This window comes from Boleophthalmus pectinirostris, unplaced genomic scaffold (genome assembly GCF_026225935.1).
Source record: "Boleophthalmus pectinirostris isolate CB_2022bp ecotype Guang Dong unplaced genomic scaffold, ASM2622593v1 HiC_scaffold_1498, whole genome shotgun sequence".
Taxonomy (NCBI): Eukaryota; Metazoa; Chordata; class Actinopteri; order Gobiiformes; family Gobiidae; genus Boleophthalmus; species Boleophthalmus pectinirostris.
The window spans coordinates 1-25,000 of record NW_026571068.1 but is presented as its reverse complement, the minus strand read 5'-3'; the positions used below and the strand labels follow the sequence as shown (position 1 = coordinate 25,000).

The window sequence follows — 25,000 nt, the reverse complement described above, 5'->3', positions numbered from 1 at the left end:
GCTGTAGCTTTTAGTCTGGTGGAGTCAATAAATGTAGGTGCATTTAACGCATCCCCTTGTATCCTCCACCAGAAAAGGTGCACAGTGCACTTTTAACAATGCAACTTAGTTATGATGGTCCATTATTTTTATGTATAAGTAGCAATCAATTACACTGTATTTTAACGAACTAATTGGCTTTTTACAGTGGACAACATGGACGTGAGCAGCACAGCTAATCTATACAAGAGCTTGGCCCAAGCAGCACCTGAGATCAAGCAGTGTGTTGACGCTTGTAACTTTATCGCCGAAAGCACAAGACAACAGAACACAATTGGATCTGTGAGTTGTAGATTCAATGACCCCTTTCCTGTTATTAATGAATTAGAATGACACACATGGCAATACCTCTCTTCTTTGCAACAACAGGAGATTGAGAGTTGGGTGCTCATTGGAAAAATGATCGACAAGGTTTGTTTCTGGGCTGCTATTCTCCTCTTCATCATTGGCACAGTCGCGATCTTCCTCAACGGACACTTCAATCAAGCCCCAGAGTTTCCATTTCCTGGAGAGAGCAAAAAATATTCTCCAAGTTAGAAAAAAAATGATGTACTTTTGAAAATATCTTTATAATGGGCAATTAGCTCATGCTGATTGTAAAGCCAAGAGGTCCTGCGTTCTGACACAAATACAATGTGAGGTCATTTTGATGTTAACATCTACTTTGTGTTATTATTAGCCTTTGGTAATGGCTAAGAGACAGGCAGCACTGCGCTATGAACATGCATGAGGCTAGACCAGGTTGACGATGAACTCTTGCCCAGTGCATAAATTCTGATGAGAGAGCAAAGGAAACATTGAGGCATTTCTTACAGCACAAAAGAGCCATACAAGGATTATACTATAACTTCCACTGCATGTACTGTCTTATGCTGAGGATTTGTGCATGTGAGCCACCCCACTCAGAATCAAAGCCTTACTTTCATATCTACTTATTTATTAGAAAGTCTTCTTAGGCACAGGTAGTGTGGAGAAATAATGTCTAGTTTTTATGGTGCCATATTTTGTAAATATACATTTTATTTTGTGCATTGTGCTTTGTTATTTCACCATGTGAATTGTATTAAACATTCTTATTTACTATTGGTTGCCTATGTTTTAGCAGAGCACGAGCTGATGTATAGTATTATTGTTTGTGATCGAATGCCCCCTTGTGGTGAAAGACCGCAAAGTATCTTAAAATAAAAACTGGGCAAGGGAATTAAAAAAAACGGGCGGAAAATACTTGGCTAACTATTTTATTTGATACTGTGGTACACAGACAGTCAGAGGTTGTGTTCGTGGTGGATACACCATAAATAGCCTGACTGTTTAATTAATTCACCATACCATCACCTTAAATTCACCTTACTTTACGCATTCGCCCTGAAATAAACATATGGAAAAGAAAACATGAGTTGTAGATAATCTTTTTGAACATGATCAAGAGTCTCATAAAAACCTCTCACATACGTACCACGGCTGCCTCATGTGCCCGCCCTGCCCCTAAACATTCCTGCAGCATGTGAAGCCGTATCCTGTCCTTCCCAAAGTCTAGTCAGGACTTGTCTTTTCATGATTGTGTAGCTGTGACATGCTAGCTTCATAGTCCTAATATTACAATTCACCTCTACTAACATAAAAGTAATCTTTTTCAATGTGCTCCTCACTCAGCTGTACATCTTCTCACGTTATTTTATGTGAAGCTTTCCCTTTTAGCTCGCTCAGGGGCCGGTGAGAGGCGGGACTTAGAGCAATGTGCATCAGCTAGTTAGAAGAATACAAAGTAGTTTCTTTTGAAAACACGATGAAAGACGCCTTTTTCTCGTGAATCTCTTAGCACGGACCAGCTCTTTGGACAAATTTCTGCGCGGGAGAAGTCAGCGTTTCCTTATTCACCATAGGTTGAGGTAAGTAGCCACGGTTGATAGACTGGAGATATTGATGCTTATACAGCTAGCACGACTGTGTCTGTGTGTAAGTCTGTGCAAACAAATAGAAACTTAGAAACTGTTCCACACATGCACAACAAAGCACAGAGCATCGGTAAATAAGCTGAGCACTTGGAGTGGCTGCCGAATTTGTTGTATAGCTCTGAAAATGGGAGCATTATTTTATGGAATGCGTCGCCGAAGGAAACAGGAATGGGTGGATACCAAAACCCTGTATTTTAGCCACATAGCCAGTGGTAGTTTATCTTTTAAACGTAAATGGATAGTTAGATTATCTTAATTGGTATTTAGCGCCGGAATTGGGAAGTAGGCTACTAGCTGACTTATTGAGCAAGTTGAGCAACTCATGGCGTTTTTTTTTTTTTTAATAGAGTTTGATCCCGTTTTTCCGCTATAGGCAGATCGTGTGACTTCAGTGTCAAGTGACAATGACAAGGGATTAGACTGACGTACTTAAATATTCAGCGATAGACTGTAAACCTTAGAGTTAGTCAATCATAGTAGAATTCAATGTTATACGTTGTTTGGTCTCTTGGCTCACATGGTTATGAGCTTTAAGTGCTGTGCTGTATATGTACATGACATTACATTACATAATGCAGTAATTATTATGCATGCTTATGGTTGCTCTGTTGATATTTTACAAGAGTCAGGGTTGGTAAAAAGTTATTCAAACCAGAATACCCCACTATGTTAGTGTGTGCTTCTTGTCATTGGAGTTGTTATTAGTAGAAATTCTGCCATTGGAGTAATTGCATGCATGAGGTGTGGCTGAAGGTGATTGTTCTGTGTAACTAGACCCATGTGCTGGTCTGACCTGAACACACCCTCTTGGGCCTGTTCATCTCTAATCAACAAACATGACAATAGGACTACGAAAAAGTTGTATTTCAAAAACAGCAGTTCAGTAGATGTTTTGATTATCCATATTGCCCATCTATTAATTTTCACCTAGAATAATATTCTAGTATCTCAGTACCTCATCAATTCTTGTCCAGCGACAGTCAGTGTTTATTTTGCATCTAGCTAACCACATGTATATTATTCATAACCAATAAAAGTGACAGTGCTCCTATTAATCCTCCACTGTTAAGTGATGATGCAATTCTACTGTTGTCAGTAAGTCGGCACATGTGTGTAGGATCAGTTTCCTTTTTAGGCTTGATCCAGCATGTAGTGGCCTGTAGTAGAGACTTTTGCCTTAGCTAACCTCAAATTACCCACATTGATCTTGTACTCCTCTTTAACGTCACCAAATGCTTCCTTTCTCTCACTCAGTCATATTCACACAGTACACACTTCCTATTTGCACTCGTGTTGCCTGGGAAACCGGCAGCCATTCAGGGACTTTCACCCACGCACCCTTGATAAGGCTCCTCCAGTGCTGCAGGCTTCACCATGCATTTATACCAATATACTTTACTCTTACATATGAGACATAAGAGAACAAGGAAATACTTTAATATTCTGAATGTGTAGGAATTATGCTGTATAAAAAAAACATGCCTTGCCTTGCCTAATTTAACATGCCATAATAACTTACACTTAACGTCTAAGGACTTTGAAAGTAAAGGAAATACTTTGTTTATAATTGCTGGGATTTATATTTTCAGGAAAAATGTGATTTAATAAATGGAGGTACAGCTTTTTGCTGCTAATAGAGCTCAAGATCGAAAGTAAAACTTCACTTTCGTAGCGAGATATTCAAAATAATATAAAAAATTTACAAAACGGATAAGCTGCTGAAACGCTAAGTTCAGCATTTAGCATCCTAAAATCTCCTAAGGAAAAGAATTGATCAGTGTACAGTATCTGATGTAGTAGTTTAGTGTTGCTTATTTGGGTTCAATGTCTGTTAATGTCAACTGTATGTTTCAGCCAATCTGCTAGCTCAGCATCTCTTCCACCATGACTGGTGAAGAAGATGTAATAGAGCCTCTTGCTCATGAGACATCTGCCCAAAAGGTCAGCAGAAGACGCTTCTCACGTGACTGTCACACGCTCAGTCCAGATGAGATTGATGGACTCATGTCCAGTAGTGGTAAATGCATCTTTAAACATTTTCTATTTACTTTGTATTGTATCATGTAGGAAAAAACCCTGAAAAAAATCTAGGTTTTCCGCTCTGATTTACAGATGGCCGTCCTTTCCTTGTCGTTCATCATCTACCAGAAATCAAAGAAAAAGGCATTCCCTACTTGATTCCTGGTGTTCCCATAACATGTCATGTGGACAATACAGAGAAATACACTACAAGGTCAAAGGTACACATTTTGTGGCTTTCAGATTTGCCAATGATATTTTATAGTAGTTGGAATTAATGCTGTATCATTTTTATTTCAATTTCTGGAGTATAAATGTCACTAATTGCCTCTACTGCAAAATGTGAAAGCTCAAATTACATATAAAATATAGTTACTACATACTTCAGTCTCTGTTAATGGGAAGCAGAATTGGTCCTGTAAATAAAATGTTTGACTGACAGAGAAGTTACTAAAAAGCCTAATCTTATGATTTTATTTTTCTTAAGGTGCATGTAGGGACTCTGTACACTGTGCGCCTCACCCATGGTCCTTTCCACTGGACAATAAAGCGCAAGTACAAGCACTTTCAGGAATTGCATCGAGACTTGTACAAGCACAAGATGATGCTTCACTTTATGCCTTTGGGAAAGTAAGTTTGATTTAAAATGTAAATAATCCTGTTCCACATCTGAACAGGTGCACTGCAGTAATACAAGTGTCACATTACTCCGTCTATAAAAATTTGAATATTCAAATTATTTCAACAGATTTGCAAAGGAGAGACACATGCTTAGAAACATGTCAGAGGAAATGCCTAGTCTGCATGGGACTGAACGCACAAGGAGAACTTCGAGCAAAATGGTAATAAATTGTTTTGAAATTCATTTACAAAAATACATAATCAAGTCATATGCAGTATTTCATATTTGTTCTTGTATTACATTCCTTTTATTGTTGTAGAAATACCTAGAAGAATACCTGAATGGTTTGTTGGAAAATAGATTTTGTAGGAATGACCACAGCATGGTATGAACTATCACAGACACATCAATAAAACAACAATATATTTGTTATCTTAATTATTTTTCTGTTAATGCTTTTAAAGTTGGAGTTTCTATCAGTGGGTGCCCTTTCCTTCATCACTGATCTTGGGCCAAAGGGCCTGTAAGTTACACAGTCATCAGTGCATTTAGTTTTTATTTTTACTTTTTGATTTGTAACACCTTCTTACACTTATTTTAGAGAAGGGCCCATTGTGAAGAGGTCAGGGGGTCATCGCATCCAAGGCCTCAACTGTATTGGCCACCATCAGATTTGTTTCCGCTGGTCGCGCCGCTGGCTCGTGGTAAAGGACTCTTTCCTGTTGTACATGAACAGGGACAATGGCAGTATAAACTTTGTCCTGCTCTTCGATCCTGAGTTTAAAGTGAAAGTAGGTCGTGCCTACACAGACACTAAATATGGAGTGTGTTTTGAGAACTTTGCTCGGTAAGTCTCCTACTGGATACACTCGACTGTTTCATCAGTAGGATTTAATATTTAAATATGTGTGGTTGCTGTGTGTGTTTAGGAGCTTAATAATTAAGTGCAGCAGCTACAGACAGACACATTGGTGGAGCCATGAAATCAACCGTCTGGCAGACTCATGTGACTACGTCAAGCCACAACGCTTTGAAAGTTTTGCACCGCCACGAGCTGACACACTTACCAAATGGTCTGCGTCGATACACAAATTTGCAAATTTTGGTTTTATTCATAGTGATTGTATTTTGTTGAATGCAGGTATGTGAATGGGAGTGGATACTTTTCAGACTTAGCTGATGCACTTGAACAAGCCAAGGAGGAAATATTCATTACAGACTGGTGGTGAGTCTTCTAAAAGGTTTATTCATTCTACAAAATAAATAGTCAAATTAAGTATTTTCAAACTGGTTGGAAAAAATTTTTGGATTTTTAGGCTCAGTCCAGAAATCTACCTTAAGAGACCTGCAACTGATAATTACTGGCGACTTGATGAGATTCTCAGACGTAAAGCAGTATGCAGCCTTCCTCCTTGTTCTGATGTTTATATTTCTTTTGAAACTAATTTACATTAATTATTAATAATTATAAGTAAATTAATTCAGTCTCTTACTATAGGAACAAGGAGTCAAAATATGTGTTCTGCTTTACAAAGAGGTGGAGCTTGCTCTTGGCATCAATAGTGAGCACAGCAAGAGAGTCCTCATGGACATGCACCCCAACATCAAGGTTCACCCTTGTTTCTACACTTTTTCTACAATTGCCTAAACATCTCATTATTTGCTGTTATGTTTTTTCTTTAATGTCTTTCAGGTGATGCGTCATCCTGACCATGTCTCCTCTGTGGTGTTTCTCTGGGCTCATCATGAGAAAATGGTGGCCATTGACCAAACAGTGGCTTTTGTTGGAGGTATTGACTTGGCCTTTGGGCGGTGGGATGACAATCACTACAGACTTACTGATCTTGGGTTAGCAGAGAATTCAGAGGTATGGTTGTTTTAGAATTAATTTATACTCACACATTACAAAACAACACAAACAACCTGAGTGTTTCCACAGAAAACTAAAGTTGATGATCCTCCATCTGAACCAGTTCAGGGAGCAGAGACTAACTCTGAGGATCTGATTGGCAACTCTAAACTGTGGCTTGGCAAAGACTATAGCAACTTTGTCAAAAAAGATTGGGTCCAACTGGATAAACCATTTGAAGGTACATTATCTGCTTCAACATCAGAGATTAGTTGTTAAGATGGGACTGACTGAGCCTTTGTTGTGTAGATAACATTGATCGTTCACAAGTTCCTCGCATGCCATGGCGGGATCTTGCAGCAAATCTTCATGGGAAAGCTGCCAGAGATCTTGCACGTCATTTCATCCAACGGTGGAACTTCACAAAAGTCAGTGTCTTATACATTTATTCTTAAGTGATTTTGTCATCTGCTTAACAACTGCAGTATTATTTCCTTTTTAGATTTTCAAGAGCAAATACAAGGATGATTTTTACCCCTACCTTCTTCCAAAGTCCCAGTGCACTGCTGAGGATCTACCATTCACGGTACCGGGTGCTAGGAAAGCCAGAGTGCAGGTATTGACAAACAGGTTGTTTGATTTAAAAACCTGAACTCAAAACAATCTGTGAATAAGACTTGAAGTTAGATTATATGGCAGTGTCTGCAGCTTTCAGAGGTAACTGAAAATACATCCAGTTTCCAGCCTTAACATCGTACATTCTACAGAATAGTCGCCTACAGAAAGACATGTCCCTTGTAACATTTGGCTGTTAAAGTTCAGCCATTATGTCTCTTTACAATGCATTGTGCATGCCAGGGGCAAAGTTTGTATCCCAAGATGTCAAAGAAAAATATGTTTGATCATTTCTTTAGTTTGCGCTAACATTATCTTTCATTCTACAAAATATCTATACCAACATGTGCATGAAAAACATTTGCACAGTATCATAATACTTTTTGTCCTCATCCATGACAGACTCAAGGTGTAGGATAACGATAGCTTTTGTTGCATGTTGAGTTATTCATTCCAGGGTGGAGGCCTGAAACTGATCCTGGCCATGCTCTTCATTATAATCAGGATTTACCATTATTTTTAGCACTTTCTCAATTAATTTTCAGAAAAGTATACTTTTTTCAATATACTACTTTCTTACATAATGCTATAAGAATGTGATTTGGAGGCAAATTCTAACAGTTTAAGTGTGATGTTGTAGGTTTTGAGGTCAGCAGATCGATGGTCTACAGGAACCTGCGAAAACTCAATCCTGAATGCTTATCTTCAAACCATCGAGAAGAGTGAGCACTACATCTACATTGAGGTACATTTACATTTCACGACTTTGGTTCTTAAACATTTTACACTAAATACCACCTAAACAAATATTTGGCCTACTGATTACCACTAGTTCAAAACCAGGTCTAAAATTGCTACACTAGTTTTAACCAAGGACTTTCCCACAAAAGAGGACAGACATGTGGATTAAATTGACTCTGAATTCACTAAATATTTTAACCGCAGAGGAATCCACATACCACCAGGTTAAGGCATTGATTGATGCAGCCTTGGGTATTATGGGTTTCTTCCTGGCCATGACCAATTGCCGAATGTCTCTACCCCCTCTTTCCATTTCATGCTATAGCTGTAAACGGACCATGTGTCTCTGATTAGCTGATCCAATGCCTAGACTGTTGACTTTTTATATATGATTACATTTGGGCTGACTGCGTAACTTAACTGACTCCTATCTGTTATTTTTACAACCTCTTTTTATTATGTGCACAGAACCAGTTTTTTATTAGCTGCTCAGATGGAAAGACCGTATACAATGGCATTGGAGATGCAATAGTCAACAGGATCCTGCGTGCACACAGGTATGACAGTGTTTTAGCTGCCATTACTACTTCATGTATGTTTATTTGTGTGGCATTGTACATGGAGGGATCTGTGCTTGTATTATGTTACAGGGAGCAGAAAAAGTACAGAGTTTATATTGTGATTCCTTTGCTTCCTGGCTTTGAGGGAGATGTCACATCTGGAGAGGCAAATGCCATCAATGCCATCCTGCACTTCACTTATAGGTATAAAATTATTTGTTTCTGCATTATTTTGCTATGTTTTTACTTTACTCTTTTTTTAATTGAACTCAAATGTATGATATTAAGATTTTTACATTTTTAGGACACTTTGTCGTGGCAATCATTCAATCCTTTCAAGGCTTGGAGAAAGTAAGTTGTATTTTACTTTCTAGATGATAACATAATATGTCCACCTCTTAGTCTCTCTTTCATTTCTAACACGTTTCTCTTTTTTTCTTTGCATCTTTTAAAATGAAGTCTCTGATCATAGGTATCCACTCAACCTTTTTTCTTTTTCATCCTTTGTCATTTTCACAGTCCTCTCTCCTATTTACTATTGTATGTATTTTTGTTGCGGATAACACTGGTTATTGTCTATAGTTAAAGACCAGTGGACTGAGTACATCACAGTGTGTGGCCTGAGGACCCATGCCCAGCTCTCTGAGTCTTTAGTGACGGAGTTCATTTATGTGCACAGCAAGGCCCTCATTGCTGATGACCGCTGCTATATAATTGGTGAGTGGTGCATAAGAAGTCATAAACTAATTATGAATCCTTCTGAATACAAATGCAAAATTGTTTAGTCATTTTCAGTCTGAGTCTGAGATCTAAATTGTGGTTACCTAGAATGAATTCCTTACAAATGTTTAAAAGTAAATTAAAATTGAAAGAAAAATACTTCTATAAATGGTATTAGATTAGAAAATTAATACTGAGGCAGACTGGGTCTACACAGAACAATACACTTTGTTCCAGGCTCAGCCAATATCAATGACCGCAGCATGCTGGGAAGTAGAGATAGCGAACTGGCTGTGTTTGTGGAAGATGAAGAGAGAGTGCCATCTGTGATGGATGGACAGGAGTATGAGGCTGGACCTGTTACACTGGCTCTGCGCAAAGAGTGTTTCAGGTTAGGATATACCAGTGTGTCCAGTCTTTTGCACTGTATTTTTGCAGTGTTGTTTTAATGCACTTTTACAATGTCCAGTGTTCTTGTGGGATCTGCATCTGACCCGAGCATCAACATTGACGATCCCATCAGTGACGATTTTTTCTTTTTGGTCTGGAATCAAGCTGCTAGGCAAAATGACATTATTTATGACAGGGTAAACATAAAAACATGATATATATGTTTGAGTTATTGTTGTTTTTGTTAAGATATGTATGTGTTTTGCAGGTCTTTAAATGCTTACCCTGTGACAAAGCCCACACCATGCGTGAGCTGAAAGATTACTCTTGTGTGGGCCGTTTGTGTGACACTGACCCAGAGCAGGCTGCTGAGGAGCTCAAAGCCATTCGAGGACTTCTGGTGCACTTCCCTCTGAAGTATCTGAATGCAGAGAACCTGCTGCCTCCACTGGGCACTAAAGAAGGCATGGCCCCTGTGGGACTCTGGACATAATTGCACCAAAATGTGGCTTGTCTAATTCTAAAACCAGTGAAGCCACTTCTTATGAACTAGTTATTTACAGTGCTTTTTCACTAATCATGTTTAGATTCAGCCTTTAACTTACAAAAAATTTTATGGACTGTTACTTTTTTTATATGAACGATATTTAACACTTACTAACCTGTTTCTTCACTGTGACAAGACCTGTTTCATAACGTCTACAGTGCAATGTCAGTGTGAGTACAGACAGCACAGAGGGCACACATACAAGGACGTGTGAGTCAGAGGTGGACTGCTGGACTGTATAGAAAGTTGAGCTTCTCCTGATCAGAGAACATGGTGTACAGTTATTGGTGCAAGGGTTTTTGGTGGGTGGCTGTGTCTCTGTCTTCCTTTCTCTCTTTCCCTCGCTCCCTCTGAGGTTTCACCTCTCGCTGCAGTGCCAGCAAATCTGTCAGAACATTTGTGGTTGTTATGGTGACGGATATAAAGAGATGACTAGATTGTAGCTGAAATAAAAGCCTGGATCGGGCAGAAAGAGAGTGTGCCTAAATAAGGAAATTGTACCGGAAACCAGCAGCTAATGTGTCAACAGAAAACTGTATGTGTGAATCTACTTATTTTAGTAGTGATAAATATATGAACAGGTCAAAGCACTGAAATGATGAGAAAACATTGTGAATAATTATTTAATAGCAGTCAATAACGGTTATCCAGAACAAATCCATTCCTCTATCCAAAGGAAGAATGCTGTGTGAATCAAACACATGCAACAATTGCAGCTTTGTCATCAAGTGCCATCTATAATCTAGTATACTGTACCTATATTAGAGAATAGGTTTCCTGTTATGCAGTCTGCTAACTTGTATATGTTAAAAGTATAATTATTTTAAAATTTCAAAAGGCAAAGGGCTTCATATAAACTAATATCAAATGTTTATCTGACAATGATGATCTACCTGGAAGTAACACTTTTTCACCTATGGTTCCAAATGCACACTAGTAGTAAAGTTACTGAGAAGGCACTGAGCCTTCTGATTGAGAATACTGAGAACATGTGACTTAAAAGCCCACTCAGTACTTTTAAATACAGGCCTATGCAGGGTGTTAGCTTTTAAAGATAAGACTACATGAGTCTGAGTGAAGACTGGAGAAATTACATTGCACTGTGATACTTTGGCTATTTTAAAATATATTTGAAATAGATTATTTTGTTTTGTTGCATTGTTAAGCACATATAAGTCACTAATTGTACTAAATGGTTATATATGTGGTATTCTGCAAAGCAATACCAGAAAATTATGCGTTTTACAAGACTTTTTTAATAATAAAAAAGTTCATACGAAAGTCATTTAACTTGTTTTGATTAACCTTTGATTAACCTTTTCACTGAATTCGATAATCAAGAGTGTATTATTACCTGGACTGGCGCAGTTCTAAATGTAGCGTCTTTCGTTTGTCCCTGGTGAAGCGCCGTAGTTTTCCGAAAGGAGAAAACACTTGAGGAGTGTTGTGTGCAGCTAATCGTCATTACACCCTCCAGACTACAGCAGCAAGGCTGGAGAGGGAGGTGGGAGTATTCCTCGGAAAGCAAAACATGGCGAGATAATAAGTTTACTGCATCGTGCATTTGGCCTTTTGGCGTCAGATTTCAGTAGTTACAGTTTGGCTGCGACCGATCGAGCGCAACGCAGAACTTGAGACGTCGGAGGGACCCAGTTTACAGCATTACCGTGTTGGCCAAAGCGAGACGAGACCTCCTGTCTGCCTGCCTGCCTGTGTTTTCCGCGGAAGGTTGACAGTGCTAGGTGCGACTGTCAACATAGAAAATGGATGAACCAGGAAACTTGATTCGGGAAGATACAGTTTAGCTTGTTAGCCTGAGTCATTTTGGTTAGCCAGTTATGCGAAATTGTGCGCACCTGACTCAATATTTTTGATTACTTAGGAATCACGAAATATTTAAGTCGTGCTCAAGTTTGACAGCTGCCATTAGGGCCCATTTTTTATGTTGGATACAAGTGAAAGCCGTTTTGGCGGATCTAGTTTGAATGTTTGGGTATTGCTCAAGGCTGGCACTTGGTTCTGGTACGGACGGATTCGGGCGCCATCACACAGACATTGCGTTGTTCTTGAAGGCAGCCTTTGCGCTACTTAACCACAGTTATAATTTTGCCACCATAAACAGGGATGGTACGGTGGTAGGTGCAGAATTTGGTAGTTTTGTAGTCATTTCGTTTTGAAAATGTCCTGTGATGTCGCAAAGCACCGGAGACGCGACGTCTTGTCAAAATGATCGAACGCTGCAAGGTGTATAGCAAACCCAGAGGTCCATTGACTAGGAAAACTGCCAGCTTCCAGACTGGTGCTAATAGGCTATTTGTGACGCAGATAGAGTGTTATTTTAAGTTAAATGCATTTGAAATTACAGTTATAAGCTGGTGAAAACATTCAAACGTCGGATCAGACTTTACGTGAACAAGCCTGCCTGCTGGGTGCGCCTGTGCCACTTGATTCTGCAATGTGTTTGCCAATATAAGCGCCAGTGGTCTTGTCTATGACATATTCCCACGGCCTTTTCCTTGAATATAATCTTTAAACGAGGCTTTTTGCGTTCGATAACGCAGCCAAACGCTGATCTGTTAGTTGTAAATAAGTGGGTTACTTAGCTAACGCAGTAAGTTTTGCCAGAATGTCTGAAAACGCCCCCACACGAAGCCTGGATGACATAGACCTCGCTGCACTGAGGGTGAGTATTATTATTATTTGCACAGTGCTGTACTATTGCAACACCCGAATCACCTGAGAGACAGTACTGGTATCAGATTCAAACCTTTGAATCCAAATGTATTGGACACCCACACACACCTACCGTTTAGCCACAGAAGAGAATGGACTAAGTTACCCTGTACCTGTTAAAATCATATTGAAAATTATGTATTTGGTACTTCCTCTTTACACAGGCCATTGATGATAACATCAGGTAATGTAAGAAACAATAGCAACCAACCTACTTATACCTGCAACATTGTCAATACTTGCTTAAGATTAAGAAAATTCCTCAGAAATAAACACTTGCAAGAGTAGCTCTTATTGTTGTGAGGAATTTAACTAAGATTTGTGTTAATCTAAACCCTGGATTGTTCTGGTCTCCTGATACTTTCCCACTGACCTAAATATTTTTTTAAAATTACTTTTATCTAAAGTCTTTTTTGAAATAGGACAAAGCAATTGGTTATTGTGCAAATTCTACAAGCAACAAATTCAACACTGCTATTCAGATTTATCGGCTTTCTCAGGAACTTGTGAGAAAGTCTAGTCTTGTGACTTTATTTTGGTACACACTGGTAAGCATTATGTAACTTGTACAAATTTTACAATTACAAAGTCTTTCTGCGAATGTGTGTTATTGTGAAGCAATCAGTAATTTCTATTAGTAATATTTGCAACGAACTGTTTTACTCAGGTAGTCTGATTGAAGCTTGCAGCTGGTTAACCATAGATAGCAGATGTTGGAGGAGCTTCCTGTGTCCACCATGGCATCAGAGCAGGAAACGTATGGTCCACTTCCTCCCACTTTGGCATTGTATCTTTAGGAGTTCAGCCTGGGGCTGTGTTGTTCTTTAACAGCCAGAGGACTATCATTTGGAGGAATTCTTGCCCTGTTTCCCTGTTTTAAATGGTTATTTATTAAAAACACAAAAGCCTGGGATCTCTTGCTACATTTCCATGCTTGTTTTTTATCAGTTTATTTATTCACTGTTTCATATTTATTTTGTTAAGCTGGTGGTGCTAGTCCTCCAAGCAGCTGTACCCTTCCTCTTGACTTCATTCTTCTCAACCCACACCTTTTGCTTTGGACGTGGGTGAATTCACCGCCTCTGCCTCAACACCCACTCTCACTGTATATTATTGTTCCTTATACTACTCTGCCATGCTCTTTCACGTCATAGCTCCCACCGACCAAGTATGTGCTGAAGCCTCATTTATGTTATCCTACATGTATTTTCATTACACACAGTCACAGATCTGCAAAATCTTACACTACAATGCATTTCCCCTTCTTGTTGAAGGCTGAAACCCATCATTGGAAGCAGATGAAAGCTGGATAAGGCATGCTGTACATTTTAAACCACAGCAGCAGTCTCACCGCCCACACATCTTCTTAAAGCCATATTGAAATGGCGTGAAAGTGGAATAGCTTGTCATTTTCCCTGTTTCTCTGGGGAGGGAGTTGCATAATGAAGTCAAAGCAACCTACTCATTATTAGTATCACTGTATTGTGTGTTTTGTGAAAAAGATCTTTATTTTGTAATTCAGGATGAAGTCTTGAGCCATGTTTGCGTAGTGTTTACATTTTCTTTGTCTGGTCTGTCTAAGAACTTGTCTGGTCTTTAAATGTGATGTCTCAATAGCAGTGTGCTGATTTGCTTTACTGGCCCAGTGGTCAATTTTATATGATGCATATGATATATATGTTACTTAGTTACATAGTAACATATACATCATAGTAACATGATTTATGGATGTTGTGGCATATTTTTCTGACTATTTTTTTTCTTTTATTACATTAAACTAGAGTCAGCTGTCCTTTAGGGTTGTAGCTCAAAATATGTCATTTGTGTGTCTCCCAGCACAGTCTGCAGAGACTACAGGAGATAGACAGATTTTGTGTGTGTGCTAGGGAGGGAAGTCTGAGGAAGTCTGCTATTTTCTCCACTGAGCAAAGAGCAACAGGAACCCGCAGCTAGAGGTGTAACGTTTATCAGAAAAAATTATAATACTGCAATTGCAATTGATTTTGTAGAGCAAAAACAGAAAAGAGATGTCTTCCTTCCAAACAAGTGTATTTATATCATGGTCCATTCATGCCTTACAATATTTGAACATTGTTTGAAATGTTGCAATAATCAGTAAAAATAAAGAAGAGAGATTCGCATAATGCGAATGCGGATCCATATTGCCCACCCTCCAGCCCTCTGTTGTCATGTTAGTGACTTCCAAACATGATAAGACTAGACTGATGATGTCTCACTGTCCTCTAGTGGCCCCGCTGTCCATTGCCCTGCACACTTAATTAAGCCTAAATTCTGATAGTGTTGTCAAAAGTATCTGATACAAAATGAAATAGATACACATTAGGTCAAGTATCGATACTGCAAAAAAATCACATTAACAGTTTTAGTCCCATTTTAAACTTTATCGGAAAACAAGATTTCATGGCAACATGAAGAAAGTACAATTATTTTGTGTATGAAAATGGCATTATATTACTAAAAAAGGAACATGTTTTATTTTCATTGTGGTATCATAGTCGTTATTGAGTATTGAGTCAATAAAGGTAATCCTGATCCCATTCAACCCTATAAAGAGTGCAATTCAAGAAGTATGCTTATTGCTCAGTTTGGCTTATACATTTCACAATATACATGCACTAGAACTATTTCTCCACCTGTATGGTCTCTGACCCAAGTACAGAGTTACTGGTCAATAAAATATATGAAGGGTAGTTGTGTACTTGTGTAAGTTAGTTTTACCTGGGCACTCTGCCGTCTGTTGTCTCAAAGTCTATAATCAAATTTAAAGGCTATGTAGATGAGCTGATCCCATTGCATTCCTAACTTTGAGAGTAAACAGTAGTACTTGGCTTCTCTGTATGTAGTTAAGATAGTCCGGGGAAGGAGTACATCTTTAGGTAGTCCATTTCAAGCTTTACGTCTTATTCATCTATTTTAATTTAACTGGTGTTTGGCATGAAAATTGTTACTTCTGTTTAACTTTATTTGTTCTTACCTTACATGGTTTACAGTAACACAAACAGAAAACTATCAACAGGCCTCAAATAACAAGACATTTGAACACTCTTTATTTTAACTATTGCCCTTTATTTATCTCGTTTTTGCCATTGAATATGATAAATGCTCTCGTACTCTTTACCTCTGTTTGCTTCTTTACACACACATATAGCCAAAACATCCATCCTATGCTGCAATTCTGCAAGTTGCATACTGTAGCTGATGAATCCTGTGTTTTGTTTTTCCACAGGATCCGGCAGGAATCTTTGAGCTAGTCGAGGTTGTTGGCAATGGGACCTATGGCCAGGTGTACAAGGTCAGTGACTGTGCATATATTATTTTGGATGTCTCCTAGTTTTGTCTCATTAAAATTTCAGAAAGTCATTTCAAATATGCTTAACACATGCTTAAATGCTGTTATTATTATAAGTCTGAAATTGAAATGTTTGTTGGCTTCAGGGCCGTCACGTGAAGACTGGGCAGCTGGCAGCCATCAAGGTGATGGATGTTACAGAGGAGGAGGAGGAAGAGATCAAAGCAGAAATCAACATGCTAAAGAAATACAGCCACCACCGAAACATAGCCACTTACTATGGCGCTTTTGTCAAGAAAAGTCCACCAGGGCACGATGATCAACTTTGGGTGTGCCAAACATAATTTTCAATACTATAATTTATGCTTTGATTATTGAATGCATTGTACTGACTTAAGTTTTCTTTCAGTTGGTGATGGAGTTTTGTGGGGCAGGATCAGTGACAGACCTTGTAAAAAACACAAAAGGAAGCTCCTTAAAAGAGGACTGGATTGCTTACATCTGTAGAGAAATCTTAAGGGTACATGGTTTTGTTCTTTAATTGACCAGTTGTATATTTATTGGTCAGGATGGAACACCTAAAGTCTCCCTTTTCTCAACAGGGCCTGTCCCACCTCCATGCTCATAAAGTGATCCATAGGGATATCAAAGGGCAGAACGTGCTGCTGACAGAGAACGCAGAGGTCAAACTTGGTAAGAACAGTTTGTTTTTTGTTTATTTGAAGCATCGTTTACTGGTGTTTTACCAGCCACCCAACCTCTCCCCTCATTGTTTGACCTGTTTAGTTGATTTTGGAGTTAGTGCTCAGTTAGACAGGACAGTTGGTCGAAGGAACACTTTTATTGGAACTCCTTACTGGATGGCACCAGAGGTCATCGCATGTGATGAGAACCCAGACTCCACCTATGACTTCAGGGTGATCTGTTTTACGTTGTTTCTGTAAATGTGCCCATTAATAAGGTAGAGACATCTCATTCTCATGTCATCCTCTTTTGTATTTTTCAGAGTGACATTTGGTCTCTGGGAATCACAGCCATCGAGATGGCAGAGGGAGCACCCCGTAAGTAGTTTCCCTTTGTTATAAACAAATTGTATTACAGATTTCTCTTTAATATATTTGAGAAACCACATGAATGGATGTGTCCGTCATGTGTAGCCGGCGTGTCTATGTTGTCAGATGGCGCTGACTCATTGTAATCAAGGTGTAGTCGTGAGATGGCAGCTGGCCTGTGGAGACTGTTCTGTCTGCTGCTAAATTCATTGTCAAACCTTAGTGAGATGTAATCAGTTCAATGTTTACTGTTGAATGACAGTGACTTAAAATTATATTATACATTACTGGCCTGGGATAGTGGGTAATGCATTTTACTCACTCACTGTTTGACTAGTTGCAGTTACATTTGTACTCAAAATGTGATTATTATTTTTGGAGTTATAAGACTATTAACTGAGTTAACACGAGTTAAAAGGACACATAAACACCGAAATAATTAGATTTCTTTCCAGTCATGATCCCTCTCATTTATCCGATTTTGCAGTTTTCTTGTCATTTATGTTATCTTTAAGGTTCAGGAGTCACATTATAATCAGATTTTTCTGTGCATGTGAACAAGACCAACGAGAAACCTTTGTTCCAGTATTCAAATTAAACATTTTTTAAATAATCATGTGTTGAACTTAAAATGTTAAGTTTTTTGTGTATTAGGCTTTGACCGTCCTCAGGACCAAGCTGTGTTGTGGCTGTAGCCTGACTACTTGCCTTTTGTTGACATGCTATAATAAATTATGCATCATCTACACTCCATCAGTATTATTGGATACCACTTGTGACAAAGTGAAAGGCTATAAAAAGGTGATTGATACTAAATAATAGGTTTTGTGCTCAAACTTCAAGTGTTAATTGACACAATGTGTCAGAGTTCTGGCAAACTCTGTAAACTGTCAGTAATCTTTAATTAGAGATTGCTGTGTCACATAAACCCCGTATAACTGAAATCCCCACCAAACATTTGAATAATTTCTACTTCATATTTACTCAGATCTCCAGAACCTCATGAGTCCTTTTCCTGTGCACACACCACTTAAGTAGGAGTAAGGAGATAATATAAAAATCATGGTTGCTGCTTATCCAAAACTATTGCTTTGTTGAATTTTTTTTTTTTATGTGAAACTGTAGCTAACCAGTCAGGTTTAGCTACCTACGCTGGGAAAACAGTGACTCACAGTCCCTGTTCTTATATTCATTTCAACAGTAAGCCCCAGGCTCCAGGAGAGATTGGATAACAGCAGCTGTAGACATGTCTAAGGAGACCATGTTTCTAACAGTGGCTTGTATTATTTACAAACCATTATATGAGCACACATTCATGTCACACTATCAGTGGCTTGTGGCTTTATACTGCCATTCTTTGCACCCATTTCATACCACAATTTCCTTTTATTTCTTCAGCTTTGTGTGACATGCACCCAATGAGAGCTCTCTTCTTGATTCCCCGGAATCCCCCTCCTAAACTTAAGTCAAAGAAGTGGTAAGTTATTTGTTATTGCATTGTCTGCCAAACAAGTGCATGTGTAATCCTACCTGTTGGGGTTAAATATGGAAAACAACTTTTCCAGGCCACAATGTTTGCAAAGAAAAACACTGCCTACCTCTACTGTTCTGTATGACCTTTTAAAAATAGCTAATCTGATGTACACTTTTATGTGATTACAGACACTGTATGTACTGTACAAAGTACTTCACTTTAAGTTTGTTATATTCAGAAATTGAAGAAAAGTATGTCTGTGCTAATGATTTTGTAACTTTCGTACTGTGCCGTCTTCTATTTTTCACTCCATTTTGCTCCTTATGCTTTTCCCAATCCAATGATTGAAATATAATATATATTTATATATATATAAATATATATCTTTATTGTTCAGAATTGTTTTTATTTTAATTACAAATATAGTCATAATCAACTTTATTTATATTATAATGGACTATTATTTACTGTAAACATACTACAATGAAAAGAAATTAACCTTAGATATTGAGAATCAATGGTAAGGAGTGCATACCTGCTGACACTAGACACTGAACTTGACCTGAAGTTCTTGATTATTTTACAAAAAATAATACTCTATAATTAGTTTCTGTTTAAAATATCACCTTCATATGCTCTTTTCCCAAAACGATCCATTCACAGGTCAAAGAAATTCATTGATTTTATTGAGGGTTGTTTGGTGAAGACGTATCCCAGCCGACCGTCCACGGAGCAGCTTCTGAAGCACTCGTTTATCCGGGACCAGCCCACAGAGCGGCAGGTCCGAATTCAACTCAAGGATCACATTGACCGGACACGGAAGAAAAGGGGGGAAAAGGGTAGGCTTGGTTTAAAAGTGGATGTTGACCGTATTGATATTTAAACAGTGATGTTTATTGTGTTTTAAAGAGGAAACAGAGTATGAGTACAGTGGAAGTGATGAAGAGGATGAAAATCGAGGAGATGATAGAGAATCCAGGTAATTGCTTGGTTGTGTAGGAGTGATTTTAGATTTATATTAAGTTCGAGTTTCTTTTTCCAGTTCAATACTGAATGTGCCTGGGGAGTCGACGCTGAGGCGAGACTTCCAGCGCCTGCAGCAGGAGAATAAGGAGCGGTCCGAGGCCCTGAAAAGGCAACAGGCCCAACTGGCCGCTCAGCGCAGGGACCCGGAGGAGCATAAACGCCAGCTACTGCATGACAGACAGAAACGCATCGAGGAGCAGAAGGAGCAGCGCCGTCGCCTTGAAGAGGTAACCACATGGGTTTCATTTATGAATCTTTTCTTAAAAAATGTTTGTAACTTCTACTTTAAGAAGATGGTGACCCATATTTACAAAGCGTTCTTAAGCAGTGACAGTTGTGCTGAATTCACCAACATCCAGCTTCGAACACACCGTGCTCATTTGCGTTTCATTTAAATAGAAAATACATAGAAAATGTGTATGTATTTTGTTAGAAATGCCCTCTAAACATCCATATATGCCCAATATGGGTTTGGCATTATGACGTGTGAAAGCGCGAGGGAGAGAGTGAACAAGGAAGTCAGGTGGAGCAAGCCTACAGACTAGTGCTGTTTTACAACTTCATCTGTGATTTCAAATGTCCAAACTCACATGAACACACTCAAGGAGGGAATATTTAAGTCATGAACTTATTGAAATAAGCAGATGCTCTTATTGTATTTATCGGGCTTTCCGCAAGCACGAGCCCAAAATAGTTAGCAAGTGAGGGGGACTGGGATAGGGGTGCATAAGAGTTCGCTCTGGACATGGGGGGTGAGTGGGGTGATAGGGATGTTGAGATAAGTGCGGTAACCAGGTGCAGGGCTTTAACAGAGGCCCATATGGAGAACACTGGGGCTAGGACAGACTGAGGCTCGTTGTATAAAGTTTGTTAGACCCAACAGACCAAATGCTCTACAAAACACTTCATGAATGTTATTGGATCACATAGTAATATGTTTATAGGAATTAATTTAAGAAAATGCATAACTTACAATCATGAAGGAATTTGATTTTTTGTTGCATTATCAGAGTAATAATATTCTAAAATAGTAGAATTTTAAAAGTTTTCTGAATGCCAAAAATGTTTGTAAGAAGGCCTTAAGTACAAATTTGTTTGTAAGAAAGTTTTATGAATGAGGCTCACTGTTCTTACATAGACCAATGCGCAAATCAGTTAACAGGTAAAATACTGGAACGTTTTTTTTGCAAAAAGTTTCAAGTATTATCTTAACAGTGGGTTGAATCTTTTGCAATTCAGTTTTGCCAAGTCTGAAGTAAAAATGGAGATGAAAATCTACTCAACATTAAAAACATTTTTAAATGCCTCAAAATGCAGGTTATATGACTTCCAGGAGTTTGCATCACTGATGTTTCTACACTTACAGCAGAGGTTCCAAAAATGTTATTCAAATTGTATTCTTATGTTTATTTCCTGTCACCCATTTGCACACACAGCAACAGAGAAAGGAACGAGAAATGGTGAGGCAGCAAGAAAAAGGTGCCCATCGAAGACTTGACGATATGAGACGGGAGGAAGACAGGAGGATGGCAGAGAGAGAGCAGGTAACCAATTACAATAGCGATAGCACTGCCACTAACCAATCAGAACAGAGCGTGGGCGTGTCATTCAGCAGCTCATGCTGTCTGTGAAATTCCATGAGTGGGTTGCCATAGCAGCAAGGGTCTAAATTAGAGTATTTATTCAGAGATGAGTTTTCTGTGGGTGAGCTTGTTGTGTCTCTCCTGTTCATTTCCCTTCTACCCAAAGTAAAAGTCTACTAGTAGATCATAAATAAGGAATAAGTCTTTATCTCTCATTCTATTCTTTGTTGACATTTGAAAGTCGATAGCTTTTTATAGCTGTATAATAGGCTCCTGCACAAAACATATACTTTACATCTATTATCAGCTATGTTTTGTTTATATTTATATCATTTATATCATTACATTATCATAATTTTATAACAATAGAGTAGACAAAAGTCTTCTATGAGAAAAACATAGCATTCTGAATGCTATTTTTTAAATGTAAAGCTTTGTAACAAGTGTATTGTACAAATATAATGCAACTTTTCATGGTTTGTTTTTGTACTTGATCAACTCTCTGCTTCTGCAGGAATTTATCAGACACAAGTTAGAAGAGGAGCAGCGGCAGTTGGAAATCCTCCAGCAGCAGTTACTTCAAGAGCAGGCACTACTTATGGTAACTGCCCCCTTCTCCATATGTTGTTTTGCCCCAATTTTGATTTAGTGTACCGTGAACTTGTGATCGCTCCTATAAAATACACTATAAATTAGTAGTACTGTACTGTAGATGTATGTAAATGCATACCTATGCTCGTAGTTTTCTAGTTGTTGACTGTTCGTTTTGATCTCAGGAGTACAAGCGTAAGCAGCTAGAGGAGCAGCGTCAGTCCGAGCGTCTGCAGAGGCAGCTGCAGCAGGAACATGCCTATCTCGTATCTCTTCAACAGCAGCAGGAAAAGAAGCCCCAGCTCTACCACTACAACAAAAACCTAGAGCCTAATAACAAGCCTTCATGGGCACGCGAGGTACTTGGCTTATGCTGAACATTGTTAATACACTGCTGCTACTATTTCGTGACGGACTGTTTTTAATAGGTTGAGGAGCGAAGTAAACTCAACAGGCAAGGCTCCCCTAAGATCTGCACCACTGTCTCGGACACTGCCATCCAGTCTCGCTCTGACTCCATTAGCCAGTCAGGGGCCCAGTCCGCTCAGACCCCTCCCATGCAGAGACCTGTTGAACCCCAAGGAGGACAGGGCAAGGTCAGTGCTAGAAGATGCTGAACCTTTGACTGCTATGCCTAAAATCTTTCTGGCTTCTGTACTTACATTTTTTTTCTTCTTTCTTCTTTCTCCAACATTTGTTAACGGCATTCTCAACTTTCACTTGATTTTCCCACTCATCTTTACACTGTTGCTTATATGTGGCTGCTGATCCCTCTTGACGCTGCTGCAGTTCCAAATGGCTCATTTGGTGCCTCTAAAACCCTATGCTGCTCCTGTGCCTCGCTCCCAGTCCCTTTGTGACCAGCCCACTAAGAACATGTCTGCCTTCCCCACCCAGGACCCCTCCCTCACCCCCACACCTCGGCCCACTCACTCTAGAGAGTTGGTGCGACAAAACTCAGACCCCACCTCTGAGAACCCTGCCCCACAGGTGCACCAAATAAGAGAAGAACGCGGGCCCTGGATTCGTTTACCTGATGTGGAGCTGCCTCCCAAAGTATGTGCTTTCATCAAAAACAAAGCCATTATAAGTTCATCTAGTGAAAAATCTTTATATTTTCTTCAGACTTTCAATACTCTCAGTACTGTTTTATGTCATTTATGACATAGCACAATGCAGTTAAACTTAAGATATTTCTTTTGCCTAATTCAGATTCCTCAAAGAACAGCATCAATTGCTACAGCTCTCAACACTAACTTAACATCTGGCATCAGGCATCCAATAAGAGCCAGGTATTACTTTTGTGGATATTTACATTATTTCTCTTGTATTTGAATACTTACATAGACTGATAACTGGAAATAAAATAATAATTGTACTTCTTTTTGGCAGCAACCCAGATCTAAGCCGTAATGACCGCTGGGAGAGAGGTGACAGTATGAGCGTCATTTCCAATTTGCCCCAAACTGGTTCCCTGGAGAGGCACCGCATACTCAGTATGTCTTTGTGCAGTTATTTCTCTGTCAAACACAAAACGATTTAATCACTAACTTTTTTTCAGGTTCGTCAAAAATGGATTCACCAATTCTGTCCCATGACAATCGCCATAAGCCAGGAGAATCTCGCACCTCTTCACGCCCTGGACGGCCTGCTGTAAGTTACACACATACTACTGTATGATGCTGTATACTAGTACTACATGCAGGATGCTCAATGTGTATTTAAATAAATACATAAATATAACAAAAAACTTTGACCATTTTAAGTTTATAATATACTGTTTGCACTTTTGTTTTATTAATTTTTTGACCATACAGAGTTACAAGAGGGCTATAGGAGAGGTTAGTAGTGCTCATTGCTGTGTAATCATGTGTTCAGTCTTGATGCATGGTCATGTCCACAATATCGGCATATACATGATCAAATGCATGTGTTACCCAATTTTGTATTCAGTAAAAAACACGTTCTTTTGATGTATCATTTCACACGGTCTTGGTGGAAATGTCTTGAAGCTGATTTTTGTGTTTACTTTTTGTTTCTGTTTGGTTCACCAAGTATATGTAATTAAGTTATTTTCCATTAAAACTGTGTAACATGTTCTGTAATTAATTGTACACACAGGATCATGGCCTCTATGCCAAGGAGAGAGCTGAGGAGCAGCCTAGACCTCCAGTAAAGGCCAATGATTATTCGTCATCTTCAGAGAGCAGTGAAAGCAGTGAGGAGAGCGAGAGTGGAGAGGGACCAGAGGAGGAGGAGAGCCCCACTGATCGGTACCAACAGGACACATTTAGTTTTTTCCAATATGCATGATCTCATATGTTTATATTTTTATATTTTAGCCACAGAGATGCAGACACAGATTCAGTCAACACCATGGTGGTCCATGAAGATGAAGGTGAGGAAGGAGAGGGAGAGCAGGCTGGAGGCTACGGGGACCAAACCATGCTGGTGCAGAGGGTGAGTCATCTCGACGCACAAAGAAGCTCTTAACGGTCCACTTCCCTTCTTTCAATGACAATAGTTGTCTTCATTATTATGCCACTGATACTGTGTTATGGAATCTTAATTGGGGCAACCAATTATCTTCTGAGTAATTTCTACTAAGTATAATTTAATATATAATCCCATATGTATGACTTCTTACCCCTTTGTGTCTTGAAGACCCCAGAGAAGCGAAACCATAATGGTTACACTAACTTACCAGATGTGGTGCAGCCCTCCCATTCCCCCACAGACTCAGCCTCCCACTCCTCCCCTGGGAAGGAGTCAGTTTATGATGTAAGTTAAATACAAGCTATGTTAGGATACTGTTATAGCTGTGCCAATTTGCGTGCATGGGAACGTCAATAAAAATGTTTAAATATTTTACTACCTTACCCTAATTTACTTGAACATTACAGTACCAGTCTAGAGGATTGGTTAAGGCCACTGGAAAATCCTCCTTTACGACATTTGTAGATCTTGGCATGTACCAGTCCCCGGGCCAAGGAGACAACATGTCACTAAGTGGTATGTATGAAGCTTCACACTTCTGGAACTTAATCTTTTGATATTGTGCTAAAACTATTCAATTTTTTAGGTTCTAGATTTGAACAGCTCAAGATGGAAGTGAGGAAAGGATCCATGGTTAATGTAAATCCCACCAACACTCGCCCACCCACGGATACTCCA

General features: G+C 39.0%; 2 protein-coding genes across 3 annotated transcripts; both read left to right on the top strand.

The window, feature by feature from the left end:
- Nucleotides 1–1,576: 1,576 nt before the first annotated feature.
- pld2 (phospholipase D2) lies at nucleotides 1,577–11,342 on the top strand. Of its 2 annotated transcripts, XM_020922901.2 has the most exons (24): nucleotides 1,577–1,928; nucleotides 3,849–4,011; nucleotides 4,107–4,234; nucleotides 4,501–4,643; nucleotides 4,762–4,855; nucleotides 4,955–5,020; nucleotides 5,100–5,158; nucleotides 5,237–5,482; nucleotides 5,565–5,708; nucleotides 5,777–5,860; nucleotides 5,952–6,030; nucleotides 6,134–6,244; nucleotides 6,329–6,502; nucleotides 6,575–6,725; nucleotides 6,794–6,912; nucleotides 6,987–7,100; nucleotides 7,740–7,844; nucleotides 8,309–8,397; nucleotides 8,491–8,604; nucleotides 8,705–8,751; nucleotides 8,983–9,117; nucleotides 9,358–9,511; nucleotides 9,590–9,707; nucleotides 9,779–11,342. In XM_020922901.2, exons 2-24 carry the CDS (start codon nucleotides 3,879–3,881, stop codon nucleotides 10,001–10,003), a joined length of 2,832 nt encoding a protein of 943 aa, XP_020778560.1. In that variant the 5' UTR covers nucleotides 1,577–1,928; nucleotides 3,849–3,878; the 3' UTR covers nucleotides 10,004–11,342. The 2 variants fall into 2 exon arrangements, with proteins under 2 accessions (XP_020778560.1, XP_055006660.1); XM_055150685.1 differs by lacking the exon at nucleotides 1,577–1,928 and having other exon boundaries at nucleotides 3,880–4,011; nucleotides 4,086–4,234.
- Nucleotides 11,343–11,471: 129 nt separating this feature from the next.
- Nucleotides 11,472–24,995, top strand: mink1 (misshapen-like kinase 1; the record flags this gene model as incomplete). Its single annotated transcript, XM_055150686.1, has 24 exons — nucleotides 11,472–12,740; nucleotides 16,038–16,103; nucleotides 16,247–16,429; nucleotides 16,510–16,620; nucleotides 16,703–16,793; nucleotides 16,887–17,017; nucleotides 17,107–17,161; nucleotides 18,551–18,629; nucleotides 19,290–19,465; nucleotides 19,536–19,605; nucleotides 19,669–19,879; nucleotides 21,089–21,196; nucleotides 21,750–21,836; nucleotides 22,012–22,185; nucleotides 22,255–22,422; nucleotides 22,724–22,882; nucleotides 23,039–23,118; nucleotides 23,219–23,322; nucleotides 23,388–23,479; nucleotides 23,948–24,099; nucleotides 24,169–24,286; nucleotides 24,491–24,607; nucleotides 24,730–24,838; nucleotides 24,909–24,995. Coding segments are annotated over exons 1-24 (2,785 nt in total), but the record flags the coding sequence as incomplete, so codon positions are not given.
- Between the last annotated feature and the right edge of the window lie 5 nt (nucleotides 24,996–25,000).

Bases quoted from the DNA above. Each gene is read 5' to 3' on its own strand.
- pld2 (XM_020922901.2), top strand. From the start codon at position 3,879: ATGACTGGTGAAGAAGATGTAATAGAGCCTCTTGCTCATGAGACATCT. The intron at 5,709-5,776 runs GTCTGCGTCGAT...TGTTGAATGCAG, and splicing joins GCTGACACACTTACCAAATG to GTATGTGAATGGGAGTGGAT. The intron at 9,512-9,589 runs GTTAGGATATAC...TACAATGTCCAG, and splicing joins CTGCGCAAAGAGTGTTTCAG to TGTTCTTGTGGGATCTGCAT.